Below are 21,090 nucleotides of genomic sequence, written 5' to 3' on the forward strand. Positions count from 1 at the left end.
GCACAACCAGAGCCAGGGCTGCGGGGTCTCCAGGGCGCACACACTTCAACCCACGTTGATTCTGTGAAGACCCTCAGGGTTCTTATACTCCCACCTTTCCATCCTAAACAAGTTGAGTTTTGATTCATTTCTTTGTTACTTGGGGTACATTTTCAAGCAATTTTTTCTTTCTTTCTTTTTTTTTAAGATTTTATTTATTTATTTGAGAGAGGGAAAGAGAGAGCACAGAGGCAGAGGGAGAAGCTGACTTCCCCGCTGAGCAGAGAGCTCCGTGCAGGACTGGATCCCAGGACCCTGGGATCATGGCCTGAGCTGAAGGCAGACGCTTCACTGACTGAGCCACCCAGGCATCCTTCAAGCAGTTTATCCCAAAGGGCATCTGAGTGTTGTATTTTCTGAGCTCTCACTTGTTAACATCTTTTGTTTCCTCCTCTCATGGAGCACAGTTCAAGTGAAAACACCATTCCCTTTCTTTCAAAAGCCTGAGGACAGGCTCCATCCCTACTTGGTAACTGAAATGCTATGTACTGTCACCTTCAGGATCCAAATTTGAGCAAATGTTTTTATCAAAATACTGTTTTCTTTAAGTATTTAAAAACACAAAAGGAAAAATTATGTACAACTTCCAGTCAACAAGGGAACAACTATTTTCCTTTATAGTCCTTCCTTAGTTTCCTGAAAGTCTTGTGTTTGATACATGGGAAGTACATCCGCTTTTCGTCTGTCCATCTAGTATAATATTGGAGAGGAGGTGCCCTGGGCACAGCCTCCCTTCTTGGGCACCAGCAGCCGGCCGCGGGAGGGACCGTTGGCTTCCCTGGGAAGCAGTGCTAGGGTCGCAGAAGGCCGTGTGGCCCAGTGGCAGCGTCTCTGGCATCAGTGAGAACGGCACTCAAATTCTGAATCTGCCAATCACTGCGCGGTGATCTTGGCACACTATTAATCTCTGCAAGCCCCAGAGTCTACAGACTAGAGAGAAAACTAGGGCTGTGCTCGCGGGTTGAGGTGGCAGTTAAGTGAGAGAGCGTGCAGAGAGCCCTGAGCACAGTGCCTGGCGTAGAGTCAGTGCTGAGCGTGTAGCACGATGTTCGTCTGTCCAGATATCGCTCTACGCACCAGTTTGTCCAGGAAGCGGGGTCAGGACGGGCAAGCCTGGGCTGTGAGGACCCCAGATCCCCTAGGTGCTGTGAGCTGCAGTGAGTGTCCCTGTGACTGCTCACTCCCGGTGTCTCCATGTCCCTGTGACAATGGCGGCAGGCGTGACGGCTCCTAGTCGCAGGGCATCGTGAGGACTCCGAGAGTTCGTGCAGGTCAGGTGTCTGGTGAGGCTTCTTGCCCTGTAGGAGCTCAGTGCAGGTAGTACGGTTATCGTCGGGCACGCACTGGTTCCGGAGGGGCAGAGTGGGGTCTCAGAATCCACATAGGCTGTTTGTTTTTGTTTTGTTGGTTTGTTTTTAAAGATTTTATTTGAGAGAGAGAGAGCACACTGAAGCCGAGGGACCACACTGAGGGACAGAGGGAGAGAGAGATTCTCAAGCAGGCTATCCCCCGAGCGCAGAGCCCGACACGGGGCTCGATCTCACAACCCTGACATCATGACCTGAGCAAAATGAAGAGTCAGGCACTCAACCGACTGAGCCACCCCGGCACCCCCCACCTGAGCTCTTTTTAAAAATATAGATGCCAAACAGCTACACTGATTTTATAAAATCAGATTGTTTAGAAAGGTGTATGTGTGTGGGAGAGACAGACAGAGAGACAGATGGACAGATGCACTGCCGAGTGATGCTGATGCCGGAGGCCCTCGTCCTCCCCTTGGCCGAACATGCCCCATCCAGATGTGATTCTGCATGTGGCCATGACAGCACAGCTCCAACTCCTGCCTGTGGCTGCCCACCGACTCCTCCCGAACACCATCTCACTGAGCCTCCTTTCTGCCAGGTCAGTCGTTTGAGCCTCGAACTCGGGGACCACCTGCAAGATCCTGGGTCCCGACTCTTTCCTGCCACCCCACTTCTTATGGAGCCCTTCAAAATGGAGATGAAGAAGTCAGAGACCCCCGAGATGCCCCCGACTTGGGAGGAGGAGAGCGCTGGAGTGGAGGACGTGAGGAGTCAGACCTACTCCAAGGAGCGGCTGGAGAGGCTGCCTCCCGCAGAGCCCAAGTTGGGAGGCTTTGGCAAGTTCCAGACCTGGGTTCCGGGGCCCTCACAGGAAGATGCCCGCCTTGCAGCCGGAGCCCGGGAACGCCCTGGTGAAGGCCTGCGGCTGGAGGTCAGGCCTTCCCAGGAGGAGCAAGGCTACATCGTGACCGGGAACGAGTAAGTAAAGGTTCTGGTTTTTCTCTCCGGGTGTCCATCGGGTGGGTGGAGCGGGGGCACTTTCATTCTCGCCCGTCTTCACCTGGAGACGCAGGAGGAGGCACTCGTGGCGTTGCCGGGGCAGGAGGGCAGCTGGGAGCCCACTTTCCATCACCTGGTACTGTGACTGAGGAGCCCGAGTGCGAGGGGGATTCTCCACAGAACAAAGCCCATCCCGGCGCGTGGTCCTCATACCTGTGGCCCAGAGCGCGGGGCACACGGACGCAGCAGCCCCCGCGACGTGGGGGATGGGGTCTGCGCCTGTGCTGCCTCCGAGCCGGCTGGGTCCCCAGCAGTTTTATCCACCTCACACCAAAGCAGTCCAGGTGTTGGGACATGAGTCACCTTCCGATGGGGAGACACGCGCGTAGTAACAGGGCGCTCTTTCTCCTCATTCTCATCTGCACGGATCGCGGGGCCCTGTTCCCACAGCGTGTACCCAGCAGATGACACGTGGTGCTCATCAGCTCATCACCCTAGTGACTCTGGCTTTTGACACCGTGCTCTGTAGAAATGTCGTGTCTTCCTCAAGTAATGGAAGCAGTGTTTCAAAGGGGAAAGCGTGCCTGGCAGTCCACCTGCATGTGTGTGTGGGGGGGGGGTGGGTGGGTGTGGGTGCAGGTGTGTGGCAGACAGACCTGCGTAGGAGTCTGCTGTTGCAGCGTAGTGCCCGTCATCCAGGCGTTTCCTCATCAGTAGCTCGCGAGATGCCCACGTTTCAGTGATTACGCACGGTGTGGAGAGGGGTCCGTGTCTCATGCTGGGTCTGCATGCCTTCTCTCTGTGCTCACGCCCCCGACAAAATTCACTCCCCCAGTGTGCAGGCGCGGTTGTTACAGTGCAGACTGCAAATGGCATCGGTGAGCAATAGTTGTATACCACGACGGGGCAGAAAATATTTGATTTTGAGCTCAAACCGCAGACCACTATCAAAGCCAGCTTTAAACTTAAGACTCTTGCGCTGTCCATGGTGTTTTTACTTGTGTTTTTAGAGAAGTCCTCAGCAGCTGACTCTTCAAGCTCGCACCAAAATGCCAACTCTGTTTGCTCAAGTACTTTTTTATTGAGACGTGTCCTCCCATTTCTGACCTCGTTGCCTGGAGGATGAGCTCCGTGTATTCATCTCTGTCGTCCCTTCCTTGGAACGGGAACTCTCGGGGGGTGTGTCGTAGAATCATGCCTTACTGGGAAGCAGATGGGAACTTGGACAGCACATCCTGCTGAGGGCACAGCTCTGGCCGTGGAAGCAACGGCACGAGCCGCCTCAGTTCCTTTGTGACGCAAACCGCGCTAATGATTACTTACTCTGAATCGTCAGAAGCCCTTCTGTGGATCTTTCCCTCCCGTGGGAACTATTGCTGGGTTGTGTGTGCACGTGTGTGTGTGTTGTCTATGTGCATGTGTGTGTGCACGTGTGTGTGTCTGTTCACCTGTGGGTATCTGTGTGCACATGTGTGTGTGTTATCTGTGTTCACCTGTGGGTGTGGGTGTGCACGTGTGTGTCTGTGTTCACCTGTGGGTATCTGTGTGTGCACGTGTGTGTCTGTGTTCACCTGTGGGTATCTGTGTGTGCATGTGCGTGTCTGTGTTCACCTGTGGGTATCTGTGTGTGCATGTGCGTGTCTGTGTTCACCTGTGGGTATCTGTGTGTGCATGTGTGTGTCTGTGTTCACCTGTGGGTATCTGTGTGTGCATGTGTGTGTCTGTGTTCACCTGTGGGTATCTGTGTGTGCATGTGTGTGTCTGTGTTCACCTGTGGGTATCTGTGTGCACGTGTGTGTGTTGTGTTCACCTGTGGGTATCTGTGTGTGCATGTGTGTGTCTGTGTTCACCTGTGGGTATCTGTGTGTGCATGTGTGTGTCTGTGTTCACCTGTGGGTATCTGTGTGCACGTGTGTGTGTGTTATCTGTGTTCACCTGTGGGTGTGGGTGTGTACGTGTGTGTCTGTGTTCACCTGTGGGTATCTGTGTGTGCATGTGTGTGTCTGTGTTCACCTGTGGGTATCTGTGTGCACATGTGTGTGTTGTGTTCACCAGTGGGTATCTGTGTGCACGTGTGTGTGTTGTGTTCACCTGTGGGTATCTGTGTGTGCACGTGTGTGTCTGTGTTCACCTGTGGGTATCTGTGTGTGCACGTGTGTGTCTGTGTTCACCTGTGGGTATCTGTGTGTGCACGTGTGTGTGTTGTGTTCACCTGTGGGTATCTGTGTGTGCATGTGTGTGTCTGTGTTCACCTGTGGGTATCTGTGTGCACGTGTGTGTGTGTCTGTGTTCACCTGTGGGTATCTGTGTGCACGTGTGTGTGTCTGTGTTCACCTGTGGGTATCTGTGTGCACGTGTGTGTGTGTCTGTGTTCACCTGTGGGTATCTGTGTGCACATATGTGTGTCTGTGTTCACCTGTGGGTATCTGTGTGCACATGTGTGTGTCTGTGTTCACCTGTGGGTATCTGTGTGCACGTGTGTGTGTCTGTGTTCACCTGTGGGTATCTGTGTGCACATGTGTGTGTGTGTGTGTGTTCACCTGTGGGTATCTGTGTGCACGTGTGTGTGTCTGTGTTCACCTGTGGGTATCTGTGTGCACGTGTGTGTGTCTGTGTTCACCTGTGGGTATCTGTGTGCACGTGTGTGTGTTGTCTGTGTTCACCTGTGGGTATCTGTGTGCACGTGTGTGTGCCATGTGCAGCTGCTCGGGGAGCCCTCTTTCTTGCACCAGGACATCAGCGGTATGCAGTCCCGACACGCAGGGCCCATCCCCAGAGTGCGGTGAGGTTGCTCGCAGGGAGACGCCACTGCGGCTCTTCCTTCTGGGTCCTGGTCTCAGTGGCAGCACAAGCAGGGCAGACACCCCACAACAGGGCTGGGAAAGGGGTCTCATCCTCTGAAAGGCTCTTCCAAGTGGCAGCCTTGTGTCACCGTGACAGCAGAGCGTGGTGCCTGTAGAGCAGGACGATCCATGTGACCATCCTCTGCCTCGGGGGGGCTCTCGGAGGAAGACGACCACATTGTGTCACATCAGGCATTTCCTCTCGCCCCCGGCCTCCCCAGAGAAGACGAGGCCACTGTTAGGGTCGGGTTTTTCTTTGCATTCAGAGGTTTATTTTCCTGTAGCGCTGTCCCGGGCCAGACCTTGGGGACTTGAGCATTTGCTGTAGCGTGGGTCAGAGAAAAAATCACTGTCATGGTTCACTTCCCTTTTTCTTTTCCTGCCTCACTTGGATGAAAGATATATGACGCAGATAATATGGCTTTGTGTCACTAATTCTTACTCTTTGTCACTACGAGATTATGCACCCTCCCTCTTAGAGAGGTTGCAGTTTCTGCCTCTGTTATCAGATTAATTGATAATTTGGGATTCTCTAGGGCAAGACTTCGCCAGATCTCAGCTTAAGCCTTAATAGATCAGCTATTAATTGATGAGAATCGGATGCCATTCCTTAAAAAAGGACGTCTGTATACCTGTTTGTCCCCTAAGAAGGAGGAGGAGTGTGACCTGTACCTGGTGTGATCTCACTGACACACGTCCTCCCTGTGGGGCTTAGCTTCCCACTGTTCTGTGTCTTATGCTTTCTGATGGACAGCACCGTCTCACCCTTTGCCGTGCACGTTCTTACCCTCTTTACACCCTGGACGGACCCGCCCAGACTGGCTGCAGTTCGAGACGGCCGTCCCTGTCCCCCACTTCAACTTCAGGTGAGCCGGCGCTTGGAGGTGAATTTGAAGCCAAAGGGAGCCGTTTGTGTCTCCACAAAGGAGAAACCGCGTTTTACGTCTCCTAAAGGAACGCATGAGAGCCTGTGGCTCTCCTGGTGTGGGCTCTTACAGGCACCTTTGTGTTTGCGGTGTATTCCTGTGGAAGGACGCCCGAGTGACGAGACTGGCTTTGGAGAGGCGAGCACCTGTGGAGGCTGAGAAGTGGGAGTAAAGCAGCCACCGGGCTGATGCGGCACACGGTGATGCCGGTGTCCCCATGGGCCGCGGGCGGCTTCTGCGTGGACCGTCAAGAGCCCCGCCGTCCCACACGGATCACCCGGAAGGCCTGCTGCTGTGGCAAAGCTTCGGTCCCCATTTGCTCCTCAGCCCTGGAGGGGTGAACATGGCCCATGCGGCCGGCTGTCGGGGGCCGGGCGGAGGCTGCGCGCCAGCGGCAACTGCGTGACTCCCTCACCTCTCAGGCTGCACCCCAAGGGCTGCTGGGAAGAGTGTCGATTCTCGGAGAGCCGCCCTGGGGCAGAGCAGGTCCATCGTGATAGATGACGTTAGCCCGGGAGCCGTGAACAGAGCGGGCACGGCGCCACCTGGAAGAGCCGTGGAATAATGGAACTTGAGTCGGGGAGAAGGTTGCAGGGCTGGAGCACGGAGACCTTGGGCCAGGGTGCTGGAGGAAAGTGCCGGAAGTGGAGCGGGCCTCCGACACCTGTCAGTGTTCTGAAAGGGGTAGGCTAGTCTTAAGTTTTCTCCAGTGTTTCCTTCCCCTAAAACTCTTGCCTGGGACATGCCCACCGGCAATACCACAAACGATCTTCTGCTGACACGTCTCCTGCGTCACGACCTGCACCACAGGCAGCTCGGTGTGGCTGCCGTTCCCAGTGGCACGGCCCTGACGGGGACTCAGCCCGACGCCCTTTATGGAGATGCCACCCAGACGGCAGGCATGGTTCTACCGTCTCTTCCCTGGTGAGCCTTAAGGGTTTTGGGAATCCAAGTCTGGAAGAAGGCTCAGCAGTGAGTCCTCAGTGAACGTGTGCCCGCTCCCAGAGGCTCGTGCATGAGCAAGAGGAGGCCTCACACGTGGGCACACGGCCCACTCCCCTTCCTGTCAAACACGTCTTTCTAGATCAGTTCTCTAAACTGAGAATCAGGTGACTTTGAGAGCCCTCGTGGGAGGACATTGCTTTTCCGTCACTAACTTGAAAATGTAAAAACCCATGTGCTCAGGAGTGACGTGCTGTGTCCCTGAGGTGAGTGTGGTGGGAGAGGAAGGGTCACAGCTGAGCAACAGGGGCAGTCCAGTCGTCTACCCCTGCCTGTGCAGAGACCCCTGGCTGCCCGCGGAGCCCTCGGAGCTGCGCCCGGGCTGCGGGGCCCATGGAGACTGCAGGCAAGATGGACGAGGATGCGGGGACAGGGGTGGACCAGTATCCTTGCCTGTTTCCCCTTCCTTGTTGGAGAAAAGAGATCTTAACAGGTTTGTGGACAGATTCTGTCGTCGTGCTGTCCGTAGGTTTCGTTTATTCTGTTCCACCCTCAGACCGCGTCTCAGATGATGTGTTCGAACTTTCTGTTCAGGAAGTGCAGCTGCTGTCCTCTAGGGGTCTTTCCTGAATGTGACGAGTTTGCTGCTGCGTCACCACTCATCTCCTTCGTTTGTCTCAAGAGACCACGTGCAGTGTGACGGATTCCTTGTCGCCTGAGATGTTAGTGTGGGTGCGTGTAGCCAATGAGTAAAAATAGTCACGTTTGCTCACACAGTAAACAAGAAGAAGAGAAACAACACGTTTCCAGATCTACGATCCCCGAGTGCAGGGTTGGTAGTTGTGGGGAATGTCCGTGACCAGATGGTGAACAGCGGTCTCTGAGCCCCGGGTCGCGGTCCGGCTCTGGCCTGTCTGTAGGCACCCCTGCCTGTGACATCAGCACAGGCTTACTGGGTACCTGCTGTGTGGGGGGCGATCCAGGACGAGCCCAGTGTAATTCTCCCTTAAGGAAGCCAGACACACTCAGTGTAACTTAGGGGCTGTTTTGAAGTTCAAACGAGGATGCATGCAAAGCTGCCCGGCGAGACGCCCAGAACCCTAAGGTTTCGCTTTATCCAGAGAGAATGCAAACAGCTTTAAGTGCGTGGGTCCCCCAGCCTGTGAATTAAAGACTCTCAGAACCTTGTATCATAACTTGGACTAGGTTTTTCCCATAAACTTTTCCTGACTCCCCGCTCACTGCCTCCTCCTGTCAGCCACAAAATTCCATCTGCCGACTCAGCAGCTCCTGGCCGTCTGCCCTCCCTCTCATTCCCTCTGCCTGGCGCTGCCCGAGCCAGCGACTTCCCCGTCCACTGTCTGCAGCAGTGGTCTGAGGCCGCTCCATTCTTCAGAGCATGCCCAGCCTTCTCGTCCTCGAAGATGCCGCCCTTGCTGTGCTCCTGGGACCACCCCACGTCCCCCTGGGCATGGGAAAGAAGCCCGAAGCTCAGCATGGTGGCACAGTCACCATCTCCAGTGGCCCCGACGCCATGCTTCCTCCTCCAGGGCTCATGCCTGGGGTGGTACCAGCACTGGCACCACCTTCCCTGCCACCTCGACGCTGTGAGGATCTCTCCGCCTGGCCACTCCTCATCGCTGTCCCCGTCCTGCTCTCGGTGATTGTCTGCTCTTGTGCTGTTGGCTGCAGAGACCTCTTTTTTTATTGGTGCCTGCATCCCCTCCGCCTTTCCCCACCCAGTCTGTTGTGCACGTTGAACCCCAGCAGAATTCTCCATCACCTAAATCTGACTGTCGCTCTCTCCTCTTCAGACTTCGCAGTGCTTCCACTGCCTTTGAGATAGGGGCCCAAGGCCTGACGGGACCCCGAGCCGTGTGCGCTCTGCAGACGTCCTCTCCCTGCTTCCACACCCTGGTGCTCTGCCAAGCCCGCCTCCTCCCTGCTCCCAGAATATGCGGGGCTGTCACGGGGCCCTGTGTGCATTCCTCCCACGCTGGAGTGCTGCTTCCCTGGTACGCACTGCTCCTGAACTCCTCCTTGGGGAGCCCTCCTGATGCCCCAGGCTGAGTCAGGGCCCCTCGTCACGTGCAGCCCTGCCCCTTCTTGAACCTTCCCTCTGGCCACCGGGAAACCGCGGATGCTCCAGTGACGCATACCCCCTCCTGCACGCAGATGTCACGCTTCTCGCAGGAGGGGCTGCTCTGGGTGTCTTGGCCCTCCCAGTGCTGCCAGATGATGTCGAGGAACTGGGAGCAGGGGGGGTGGGGCTCCTGGAACCGTCAAGACTTCAGCTCAGCATTAGTCGAAGAGTCACCATGAAGGAGCTTTTGGTAAATTCTAAGAAAATGAATATAATTGAAGGTTCTCCAAGGCAGCTTGAGGATCAGAATGTAACACAAGTCCAAAGTCAGAGTGGAGTTTTAAAAAGTACTGGCAATAAGGCTTTTGCTTCTAAGTAGAGGCTCTATTTAGAAACTCCTCCTGACGTCGGTGTCGGGGGCACCATCGCTCCCCAGACCTGCCCTGAAGGAAACACTGGAATCGTGACAGTCCTCTCATGGTCACGCTGCAGGCGCCCAGGCCCCTGTCCTGGGACCGACCCACCATGCCCGCAAGGCCTCGGGCTCACAAGCCTGGCCTGTCCCCAGGTACCTCGTCCAACAGGCTTCCCTAGCTGTTCAGTTTCGTGTCTTCCGTGACGCAGTGGATGGATTTGTGTCTCGCTCTTTCTAGTGCAGGACTTTGAACGTGCACAGAGGTAATGGCCCAGGCCCAGCCTCACCCCATCCACACCCCCTTTAGTCCCACCTCTCATGCTGCTTTCAAACAAACCCTACTTTCCTGGAAACATTCTGCGAAATAGCTCTAAAATATAAGGATCCTTCTTTTTAACATCGTCAAGCCTTAGTAGAATCAGGCGTCGAGCCTGCGTCAGCTCTGTTGTCACATCCATGTCAGAACTTGGTTTGTTGGCATTTTGAGTCAGGATCCAGATAAGGTTCACAGCACTGACTGTCCAGTCTTCGATGCCTCTGATTCCGTAGGCCCACTTTCATCTCATTTGTTGAGGTTAGAGTGATGTGTGGGATTTTGATGTCTGTTATTGGCTGGAATTCTAGAACTGGAGGAAATTTCAAATTTGTCTGACCTCTAACTATGGTGGTAGACAACATGTGAGAATACCACGAAAGTGCAGATATGGTGGGTGTTAACACTTCCAGGCCTCTTTGACCAAATGGCTTCTGAGTTGGCTTGGCCATGTCTAGCCAGTTGGAGGATGCCAGAAGAATGATGCTATGCCAGGAAGGGGCTCTTTAAATGGACTGTGGTGAGCCCCCTTTCCCACATCTGATGCTGTCTGTTGTGGTAAAGGGTGAAATTGGTGGGGGGGGGGGCAGGGAGGAATAGCCCAGCCCACTCTGACCGAGCCTGGGACCTGGGCCTTTAACACTCTGTTTGCCCCATGCTTGTCCTTAGAGTCTGACTGCTACAGGTTAGTTGTGCAGCTCAGCCTAGATGCTTGAAATGCAAGAGGGTCTCAGAAGGTTCTGACCATGTTGGGACTCTTTGAGCCATAGTGACATCTGATGGCAGCAAGGGGGTCACCATCCATACCTGTCTGCACGTCTGTGTCCACACCTACATCTCTCTACGTACACCTGTATCCATACCACGTCTACATCATCCACCCATGACTGTGCGTAACTGTGTGTCCTTCAATATCTGTACGTCTACACCTATGTCAGTGTATCCACATGCGTGGCTACAGTGCATCTGTACTGTCTACCTCGATCTCTATCCATCCGTGTCCATCTGTGTCCGTATGTACCTGCGTCTGTACCTGCATCTGTATCCCTGATCTGCATATCTGCATCTGCGCTTTCACCTGCACCCAGAAGTGTACCTCATCTAATTACGTGTATCAGTATCTGTGCCCACATGCACACGTGAATCTCCGTGTCTGCACCCGGACCTGCGCCCAGTCTACCCTCAGCCTTCATGTGTGTATTGTTTGTTTCAGCTGTGTCCCTGTCTGTCTGTGCCCACGTGTCTGCAGCCTCACCTCCTCTGGCATTTGTACATCTCTGTCATCGTAGTTGTACAGCCTGGTTTGGTATTGGACTTCTGTACTTGTTGGGGAAGCTTTGCTTTTCCTCTTCAGAAAAAAGTCCATAGTAGAGCTCTCCAGGGACCTTCAGAGCCTAACCACGGCAATTGATTTTTGAAAAGCGTCATCTGCTTTATAAGTTGACCTCCAATTAAATCTGTCTGAGTTAAGCAGTTTAAATATCACTCCTACATGGGAGGGAGTAAGAACAAGGGAGAAAAATATGAAAAGAAGAGATTTGCTAGGCTGTCAAAATAGAAGTAAACTGCCCATGACAAATGAAGGCAGACGGAAAAGGAAGAATGGGAAGAAGTAGTGTCCTAATGTAGCTCAGTTGTGGATTATTGGCTTACTTGAGACAATGACTTAAATAAAAAAAGAATGTCTTACTAGAAGAGCTGGCCACGGGTTACTGAATTCCAGCACGCCCTCCTGGATTCGAATTACGTAGAAGTCCCTTTCGAGCTCTGTAGTGGGCAGGTGGGTGGGAAGGAAATCATGTTCCAGGGAGAAGAGCATTTGCAAAGGGCCTACATCAGGAGGAGCGTGGACCTTTAAGGAGCTGAAATAAGGCTGGGGGAAGGTGGGGTCTGTAAGCATGGGAGAGGCTGGCAAGGCCTCAGGGCCCCAGCAAGGATTTGGGTCCTTGCCCCCAGCAGATATGGGATACCACTAGAGGACAACAGGCAAGTGGTGTGGTCAGGGTCCCACTCTCCCAGATCCCTCTGCTACTGAGTAGAGAATGGATGATGGAAGGTGGGTACAGTGGATGTATGGACAATGGTCAGCAGGTGTGCTGGCCACTAGGCCATTCCTTCAGCTCTATTCCCCCTCCTTGCTCTCTTTGCACTGTGAGGCCGACCTGCAAAATACCTTCTGTGCTATGAACTGACCTGGACATTTCACTACAGTTCCCAGAGTGTTCTATCCATGGGGCTTCTGGCAAGGTTCCAGTGGGCTGCACTGCCATTTCCACTATACGCACTCTGTTGAGTTCTTATCATGAATGGATGTTGAATTCTGTCATGTGCTTTTCCTGCTTCTACTGAGATGATCATGACTTGTTCGATGTTGAACCATCCTTGCATCCTTGGAATAAATCCCACTTGATCATGGTGTGTGATTGTCTTAATGTATTGTTGAATCTGTTTTGCTAGTATTTTACTTGTAGATTTTGCATCTATGTTTCATCAGGGGTATTGTCCTGTAGCTTGCTTTTCTTGTGGCGTCTGACTGGTATCAAGATAATGCTGGCCTTGTAAGATGAGCTTGGAAGTGTTCCCTCCTCTTCTGTTTTTAGGAAGAGTTTGAGAAGGATTGGTACTGATTCTTCTCAGGATGTTTGGTAGAACTCATCCGTGGAGCCATCTGATCCTGGGCTTTTCTTTGTTGGCAGGTGTTTGTTTACTGGCTTAGTCTCCTTACTTGTTGGCATCTTCAGATTTTCTCTTTCTTCACTGTTCAAGCTCGGTCAGTTGGATGTTTCCAGAAATTTACCCTTTCTTCTTGGTAGTCAATTTGTTGGCATATAATTGTTCATAGTTGTTTTTTATGACCTGTTGTATTTCTGTGGCATCAGTTGTAATGTCTCCTTTTTCATTTCTGATTTTATTTATTTATTTTTTCTTATTAATCTAGCCAAAGGTTTATCCATTTTATTTATCTTTTATTTATTTATTTTTTTTTTAAGATTTTTATTTATTTATGTGACAGAGAGACAGCCAGCGAGAGAGGGAACACAGCAGGGGGACTGGGAGAGGAAGAAGCAGGCTCACAGCAGAGGAGCCCGATGTGGGACTCGATCCCGGTACGCCGGGATCACGCCCTGAGCCGAAGGCAGACGCTTTAACGACTGCGCCACCCAGGCGCCCCAATTTTATTTATCTTTTAAAAAAAACCGCTCCTAGTTTCATTTATCTTTTCCTTTTTTTTTATTATGTTCAGTTAGCCGCCATATAGTACATCATTAGTGTTTGATGTAGTGTTCAGTGATTCATTAGTTGCATATAACACTCAGTGCTCATCACAACACGTGCTCTCCTTATTTTCAATAGTCTTTTCAGTCTATTTCATCTATTTCTTTTTTTTTTAAATTATTTTTTATTATATTACGTTAGTCACCATACAGTACATCCCCGGTTTCCGATGTAAAGTTCAATGATTCATTAGTTGCGTATAACACCCAGTGCACCATGCAATACGTGCCCTCCTTACTACCCATCACCGGTCTATCCCATCCCCCACCCCCCTCCCCTCTGAGGCCCTCAGTTTGTTTCTCATCTATTTCTGTTCTGATCTTTATTATTTCCTTCCTTCTGCTAACTTTGGCCTTCCCTTATGCTGCTTTTTCTAGTTTCTTGAGTTGTAAATTCAAGTTATTTATTTGAGATATTTCTTTTTTCTTAATGCAGGCATTCATCACAATAAACTTTCCTCTTAGAACTCTGTTCTACGTCCCACACACTTTGGTGTGTTACATTTCCAGTTTCACTGGTCTCAGGTGTTTTTTATTTCTTCTTTGACTCATTGGTTGTTCAGAAGTATATCACTTAATCTCCATGTATTTGTGAATGTTCCAGTTTTCTTATAATTGATTTCTGATTTCATAGCATTGTGGTTGGAAAAGATGCATGATATCATCTCAAACTTCTTAAATTTATTAAGACTTATGTGTGGCCTGTTATGTGATCTGTCCTGGAGAATGTTCCATGTGTACATGAGAAAAATGTGTATTCTGCTGCTACTGGGTGTAAAGTCCTTCATGTATCTGTTAGGTCCTTCTGGTCCCTATTATTATTTTAATGTCTATTTCTCCCTTCAGATATGTTGATATTTGTTTATGTATTTAGGGACTCTTATGTTGCGTGCATAAATATTTACAAGTGTTGTATCCTCTTGATGAACTGGCCTCTTTATTATTACATACTAATCTTTTTTGTTTCTTGTTAACAATCTTTGGCTTAAAGTCTGTTTTGTCTAACAAAAGTTTATCTACCCCTGCTCTCCTCTGGTTTCCCTTTTCATGGACTGTCTTTCTCCATCCCTTCACTTTAAGTCTGTTGGTGTCCTCAGTGCTGAAGCGAGTCTCTTGTAGGCTGCATGAAGTTGGGCATTGCTGGGTTTTTTTCCTATCCATTCAGCCACCTGTGTCTTTTGTCGGAGATTTTACTCCATTTACATTTAAAGTAATTACTGTTAAGTATGGGCTTCATTTTGCCATTTAGTAAATTATTTTCTGGCTGTTTGGCGATTCCTTTGTTCCTTTCCCTTTCTTTCCTCCTCTGTGATTTGATGATTTTCTGTAGTGGTGTGCCTACATTTCTTTCTCTTTCTCTTTTGTGTACATATTATAGGCTTTTGTTTTGTGGTTACTATTAGGCTTACATGAAATACCATATGTTTAGAACAGCCTGTTTCAAGCAGCTAACAACTTTGAATATGTACTAAAGCTCTATATTTTTGTACTGTCTTCCTCATTTTATCTTTTTTATGTCAATACACTTTCCTTAAAACTAACTCTAAGACACTGTGTACTTAGATTTGTATTAAGCTGTTGGCAAATATTTTCCCCAAAACTTTAGAGAAATAAATATACTTATGGTGAGAAGTATAGTCTCATCTTGAAGTTGTTGGAATACAATGGTTTTTCACCAACTGATTTTTTACCTGTGAAGAGTTGGTGGCTGTCAACAACTTTACTAGTAAGAGTGATTCAGGGTTACTGGCACCTCCAGATGAATTTGCGTGTACTCAAGAAGCTGTGGGGTCAGCAGTCAGAAGAACGAGTTTGGTTGCACAAATTACCATGAGCTTACTCACTCATTCTCCAGAAAACATTGGGTTTTATTTCTCTGCAGGAAAGAAAGGTGATACTGAATCAAAGTGGGATTTTGAATCATGGCAGCTCCTCTCTTATTTTCCCTCATCAGAAATGCCTTTTCTCTGCATTAGGGAGAATTCCTATGGGTTAGCAAAAGTGTAACTAGCTTATAAGATTATTTAAATAGAATAAATATCATTATTTGTTAAAAACAATATAGAGGGGATAGCTAGAATAATTGGGGAATCCCATGAAAACCTCATTTTATCCATTGGTTTAAAATACCTCATCAAAAAAGTTTGTATCAGAGTTGACTGATAACATTTTGCAATCCATCAATCATTTAGTTCCCTACCTTTGGTGAATTTTTGAATGAGTAGTAAAATATCCGAAATCAGGATGTGAAGCAGCAGTGGTCAGCTCTTGAACATAGGGTCCTTGACATGGGTGTCTGCTTGGCAGGACCACTTGGGCCCGTAAGGAAGAGACAGAAACTCTGTTGCCAAAATAGTACCTGGAGAAATGATGGGTGCAGACACTCTTCAGTGTGGTTAAGGTAAAACGCAGGTAAGGATGCAGCTGTTACCTGGGCTTGCCCCATAGCCTGGAAACCCGCATCACACCCTTGCTGACAGTAACGTTTAGGTTTTGGGACTTACTGGTGGCATGTCCTGGGGCATGGATTATTTTCTGTAGTCTCAGTTTCCAGTCTTTTAAAATGAGGTTCACAGCAGTACCTTACTCACAGGTCTGTTGTGACCATTATGTGAGACTGTTGTGTGCGGTCTCAGCACAGTGGTGAGTGTAAGGAGAACCTGCAAGGGCTTCCGCAGCCCCCAACGTTCCTCACCCATCAGCCACTACTCTCTTTTTTTAGAGTGGCTCTCCACAACTCCTTCACCATCTAACATAACAATTTTTCTAATTTTTCATCTGTCTTCTCATTCCCATGATGATTTCAGGGCACCGTGAAAGTCCACACTGCTGTGCGTGGCATTGAGGCCATCATGGAAAACGGGTACTGTCACTTCTCGTATGGGCTTCCCATCAAGTGAATGGTGTGAGTGCTTTAGATTTTCTCCTGTTTTGCTTCTTTAGCAGGTCCCCAGGGGCATCTGACTCCAAACGATTCTGCAGTCGTATTAACATGTTGCCGTGCTTCGGAGTAGAAAAGCATTAGAGGAGATAGCGTCTAGCTTTTGAAAACCCTCCCTGCCACTAGATGTCGAGGCAGGCAGTGAGGAGTGGCACGGCTGGCGTCTCTCCCTCCACGGCCAAATCAGGTGTCCAGGTAATCAGGGTGACAGCTGTCACAGACACACAGATGAAATTGCATGTGCCATATCCGTCCATTGATTTTTGAGATTAACTCCAACGGCTTTCTAAGGAAGTTCAGACCATGAAATGACAGATGATGGCCATGTATTTTAAAAATAAAATAGAAATAACTGCATGCTCATTTTGAGCACAATCAGCACCATCTTATTGGTCTAACTATTGACCGGACCCGCTATCGTCGTAAGCCATTTGCGCTCCGTGCTACAGCCCGTGGGAGGGGTTGCGGTGCTCGTCACGCAGCTCGTGTGATCAGGGGTCTCCTTGCGGAGGCAAGCGGGTTCATACACATATTCTGGTAGATTTCATCGTTATCTTTAAGGCTGTTTTAAATAATCTTATGGATTCAAGTGTTAACTGTATGCATTGGGGTGAAGGAATGTGGGGTCAGTAGAAACTCATGAGGCTAAAGTGGGGCCGGGACTCGTGATAAAGCCTCTGGGTTTCCCAGCACATGATGTCACCCTTCGGTTTAAAATAGGCTAGAGCAGAATTCATGGAATCTGGTAGCAAACCTGGTTGGGAAGATGGTTTATGTTCAGCATGGAGCAGTAGGCTTTGGAGGTACAAGAAAGGACAAGATGTAGTCTGTGCGTTCGCCGAGTCTGCAGTCTGGAGATGGGAATAGGATGAAACCATGTGACATAGTTAAGAGAGTGTCCGTAATAGGTGGTGGCCTGGGTGCTTCTGCATCAGAACAGAGGGAGCTTTAGGAAAAGGAGGGAGACTCGCAGGCCCACTGGTTAGAATTGGGGAGGCCTTGTTGGTGGCCAGGATGAGGGAAGGAAGCCCTTTGTGGCATTGTGGGTGTGGGGCGTACGAGGGGCTAAGGGAGGGGTGGCTGGGCCGGCTGGAGCTGAGGGTTGGTCACTGGAGGAGGGGGAGTCGCTGGGCAGGCAGGTCGCCCCAGGAGTGTCGATCCAGGAGTGCCTGTCATCACCACACCCCGCACTGGTTTTAGGGCCAGTGCTCCTCTCGGTGAGCACGTCGGCATGTGTGGGTATGTACACCTGTTCATTGTCTCATGCACGTGCCCCCATACAAGTCCCTCTTAATGTACCTGCAGGTGTATGTGCAGACCTGGGAAGTCTCTTGTGTGTGAGGCGTGTGTGTGCACACGGGAGTCTGGTGTGTGTGTGCACACCTGGGAGTCCCTGGTGTCTTCTCAGATGCCTCCTCCCCCAGGCCGTGTGGAACTACTTCCCAGGACTCCAGCTCCGGAGTCTGTTCCCAGAGCACAGGGTTGGGAGGGAGGCCATCAGGGAGACCAGTGTATGTGGCCCCACAGTCGTGGGGAGGCCCCTGTGCATCTCCCCCTGGCAGTGTCCTCAGCAGGGCACGGACACATTTGCAGGCAAAGCACATCCTGAGTGACCACAGAAGAAAGATGGGGGCATATCATGAAGGAACAGGACAACAAGTTGGGTGGGGCCACGGGGCACTCTCGTTGCATGCAGCATCAAGCCGAGCTCCGTGTTTCCTACTCCTCACCTAGTAACTATCACCTGATGGCCCATCTTCCTAGATTCAGCTGTCATTCCACCCTGGCTGCGTGCCTGCCGCCCCGAAATGAAGCACCTCGCTTGGCCATGTATGTGCATTCCTATCATCCATTCAGTCTTTGGACATAGAGGGGTGTGCGGCTGAGAGCTTGTGGTCGACTGTTACTCCGAGCACACCTGTGCTCAGACATGGGACGGGATCTCGCTTCACCTCTGTCCTGAGGATTTGCAGGGACGAACGTTCTGTGGTCACACAGAGACGTTCAGGGGTGGGGGTGGGAAGGGAGTAAAGTGGAGTGTGGACAGTCACACGTCGTTGGGGTCACCACCCAAGTGCGTTTCCAGGGTGTCTGCCCAGTGCCCTGGGTTCGTTCCGGCAGCCGGGACCCCCCTGCAGAGACGGGATTTCTCTGGGTGGCCACTTTGAGCTGTTTCTTTCAGGCATGTTCCACTTGCCCATCCCTAGGTGGACCCTGCTGGCTCCTCTCTTCATGGGGAAAGCAACCCAGCAGCTCTTGGCGTCCTCTCCGGGGGTGTACCGTCTGGTGGGCTAGATTTGCACGTTCCGTTCCACTTTCTGGAATTCTAGTGTTCCAACTCCACTAGCTCTCTAAAACAACTCTTATTCACCCTGTGGATTTTTTGGCAGGTAGGAGACTACTTCCTTGGTCCTCCTGTTTCCTCCACACTTTGATGCCTTTGTAGATAACATGCTCACCCACTCATCTGTGCAGGGTGAGCAACTCTAGCTCTGGCCTCCACCTGTGGCTTCCCCTCCTGGCTCACGTGAGTGACCCTGAGCACGACCATACCCATCTCTGTTGTAGCTCGAGGAGCGGCACCCCAAACGCAACACCTCAGGCCCTGTTCTCTCCCAGGTGATCCTCAAGGCAGCGTTTGTGGGGGCTTCCCGCGATGCTGCGCTTTGGACCCTTGCTGCCACTGCAGGCTGGAGCCTGGGTGCCGAATATGCCCCTTCTTGGGGAATAGGCGGTGGAAACGGGCGGGAGAGGAAGACAGCAGGTCTTCCTGGTTCAGGGGCAAGCGATTGTTTTTCGATTGTGAAATTACACAGAACACTACCTCGAGGAGCCTCTGACAAAGAACACTCCAGGCCTGTCCCTTGAGAGAGGGGTGAAGAGGGGGGTGTTCCTGCGGGCCTGGGGAGGACCCCAAGTCAATTTCCACACACAGTCGCACCAGCACAGGTGTTGCAGTGAGGCTGGAACGAGTCTGGGACTGGAGGGCCGGTCAGGTTTCAAGGGGCTTTTACACCTGTTGTCCTTGCTTCACACAGTCGCTTCTGTCAGCTAGGTGGGACTCCTTTGATAACTTACATTTTAATGCTTTTCAGCGTCAGATTTTTTTGACATTTTCCTGTGTATTCACACATTTGTGCTGTTAACACATCTGCTTGTGTCCGTGTGCGGGGCGGCTGGTGCCGTGACCCTAGCCCAGACCCCACGCAGTGAAAGCCTGACCGCCGGCACTGCCGTGGGACCACACAGCAGCTGGCCACTCGGTCATCTGGCGGTGCCGGGAGGGCAGCGGAGCTCACCTGTTCAGGCCTCACCTGGCTGCACGCGTTGGCCTGGCCTGGGAGGCCAGCAGGGAGGCACCGAGCAGGGAGCTTCCAGGCCGGTGTAGGTGTGGTGGTGGCAGGGAGGGGCTGCACCGTAGGGAGTGCTGGGAGTCCGGGAGAGCTTCTGGGGGCGGGGCCCGAGGAGGCAGGGGTCTGTGCCCTCGGCAGGGGACTGGGGTAGGGGTCTGTAAGGTAAGATTGTGTCCTGGGTGGGGTCTGGCCTGGAGGATGTGGGCTCTGTAGGTCAGGGTGGCCCTGGTTCGCTGTGGGCCTCTTCACGCCCAGTCACTTGCTTCTGCAGATGCTGGTTGTCCACCCACCCTGCGCTGGGCCTGGGGGTGCTGGTTACAGGAAGAGTGGCCGTCTGAGAGCCGCGGTGGGCAGGGGCACCAGACCTGTGCCACCAGGGCCTCGCCAGCAGGCCTCCAAGCCCCTGCTGTGTGGCTGGCGCCCACGTCACAGAGTAGGCCTTTGTGTGGCTGTGGTTCTTTCTCCTCGTCTGACTTGGAATGAACACACCTTTCCGGCACTGCTGCCCTCCTGTTCCGCAGTCTGCACACAGCCCACGGCTTTCCCCAGCGTGGCTCGAGGTCCCAGCAGACTTTGTTCAGGCACAGGCCTTCTTGGGGCTCTAGGCTGCCTGATGAAACTCGCGCTCCAGCCTGCAGCTCCGGGTGGACAGGCAGGGAGTGATGATGAAGACACAGACGTTCCAGGTGGATCCCTTCCCGCATCGGTGTCTCACCTCCTGGTGGGCCTGAGCATGGGCTCTGCAAGATGCCCGGGGGTTTCTAAGTCGGGTCAGGTGACAAGGTAGAAGGGTGCACTCCACACCACATGCACACACTGACCGGAAAATGTATTCTAATTTTACAATGTAATGTGAAAAGCCCCTGTGTTAGGAGGCTTGGAGGACTTGTCTGTCCTTCCTGGAAGGGTCCCCAGCCCTGGGGCTCACACTCTTGCCCAGGAAGCAGGATGGAGGGGCAAAGGCCCTGATCACAGACCGGCATCAGGCCTCTCTCACTTTAGGGCAGAACAGCATCCTGTAGGTTGGTAAGAGATCTAGAACAATGGGTGAGGCGTGGAGAGCAGGCCCAGCTGTGGGTAAATTGGCAGCCACCTGCAGAAACCGGCTTCCCTAGGAAGAAGTCCAGTTCCTGTGCCCCCTGAGAGAAGGCGGTGGGGGGCGGCTTGGTGCCGTGGCTCATTACCAGCGTCCTCTTTGAGGACGGGAGTGTCCGTCCTGCTGTGGCTGCACTTGCATGGGACACCCTGGGGCGGTTGCAGGGCAAGCTGGCACCTCCTGACCCCGGCCTGCTTTTCCATCTCTACCTGAGGCCTCCAAGGGCCCTTGACTCCTCCTTGCTGGCTTGTCCCTAGGGATTCCTGCTTTAGCCATTCCTGAGGGCTGCTTTCTCCAGCTAATCCCAGCTCCGATGCTCGGTGTGGGCTCTGTGCATTGTGATGTGCCCACAGAATTCCCGACTTTCCCTTCCAGTGGCTTCTCCGTCTCGCATGCTCCTTCCCGGGTCACCTCCTGGTGCCATCACACACCCGTCACCTCTTCCAAGCCCGCAGGCCACACCTGCACCCTCCTGCCCTGTCCCGGGGTTACTGGAGCCTGGTTGGTTCCTCCTTGCACCCTGCACCCCATTGGCTCTTGGAGCCACAGTGACCCTGGATA

General features: G+C 52.0%; 1 protein-coding gene across 1 annotated transcript in view; it reads left to right on the plus strand.

Moving 5' to 3' along the window:
• Nucleotides 1-21,090, plus strand: part of PTPRN2 (protein tyrosine phosphatase receptor type N2) — an 842,052-nt gene that overhangs the window by 357,603 nt on the left and 463,359 nt on the right. The window contains exon 10 of the mRNA XM_087860611.1: nt 1,942-2,321. Within this exon, the coding sequence (XP_087716737.1) occupies nt 1,942-2,321 (380 nt within the window). The remainder of the gene's footprint in view (nt 1-1,941; nt 2,322-21,090) is intronic.

The sequence above is a fragment of the Ursus americanus genome, chromosome 3 (genome assembly GCF_024610735.1).
Source record: "Ursus americanus isolate L20-20 chromosome 3, mUrsAme1.1.p, whole genome shotgun sequence".
NCBI classification, from domain to species: domain Eukaryota; kingdom Metazoa; phylum Chordata; class Mammalia; order Carnivora; family Ursidae; genus Ursus; species Ursus americanus.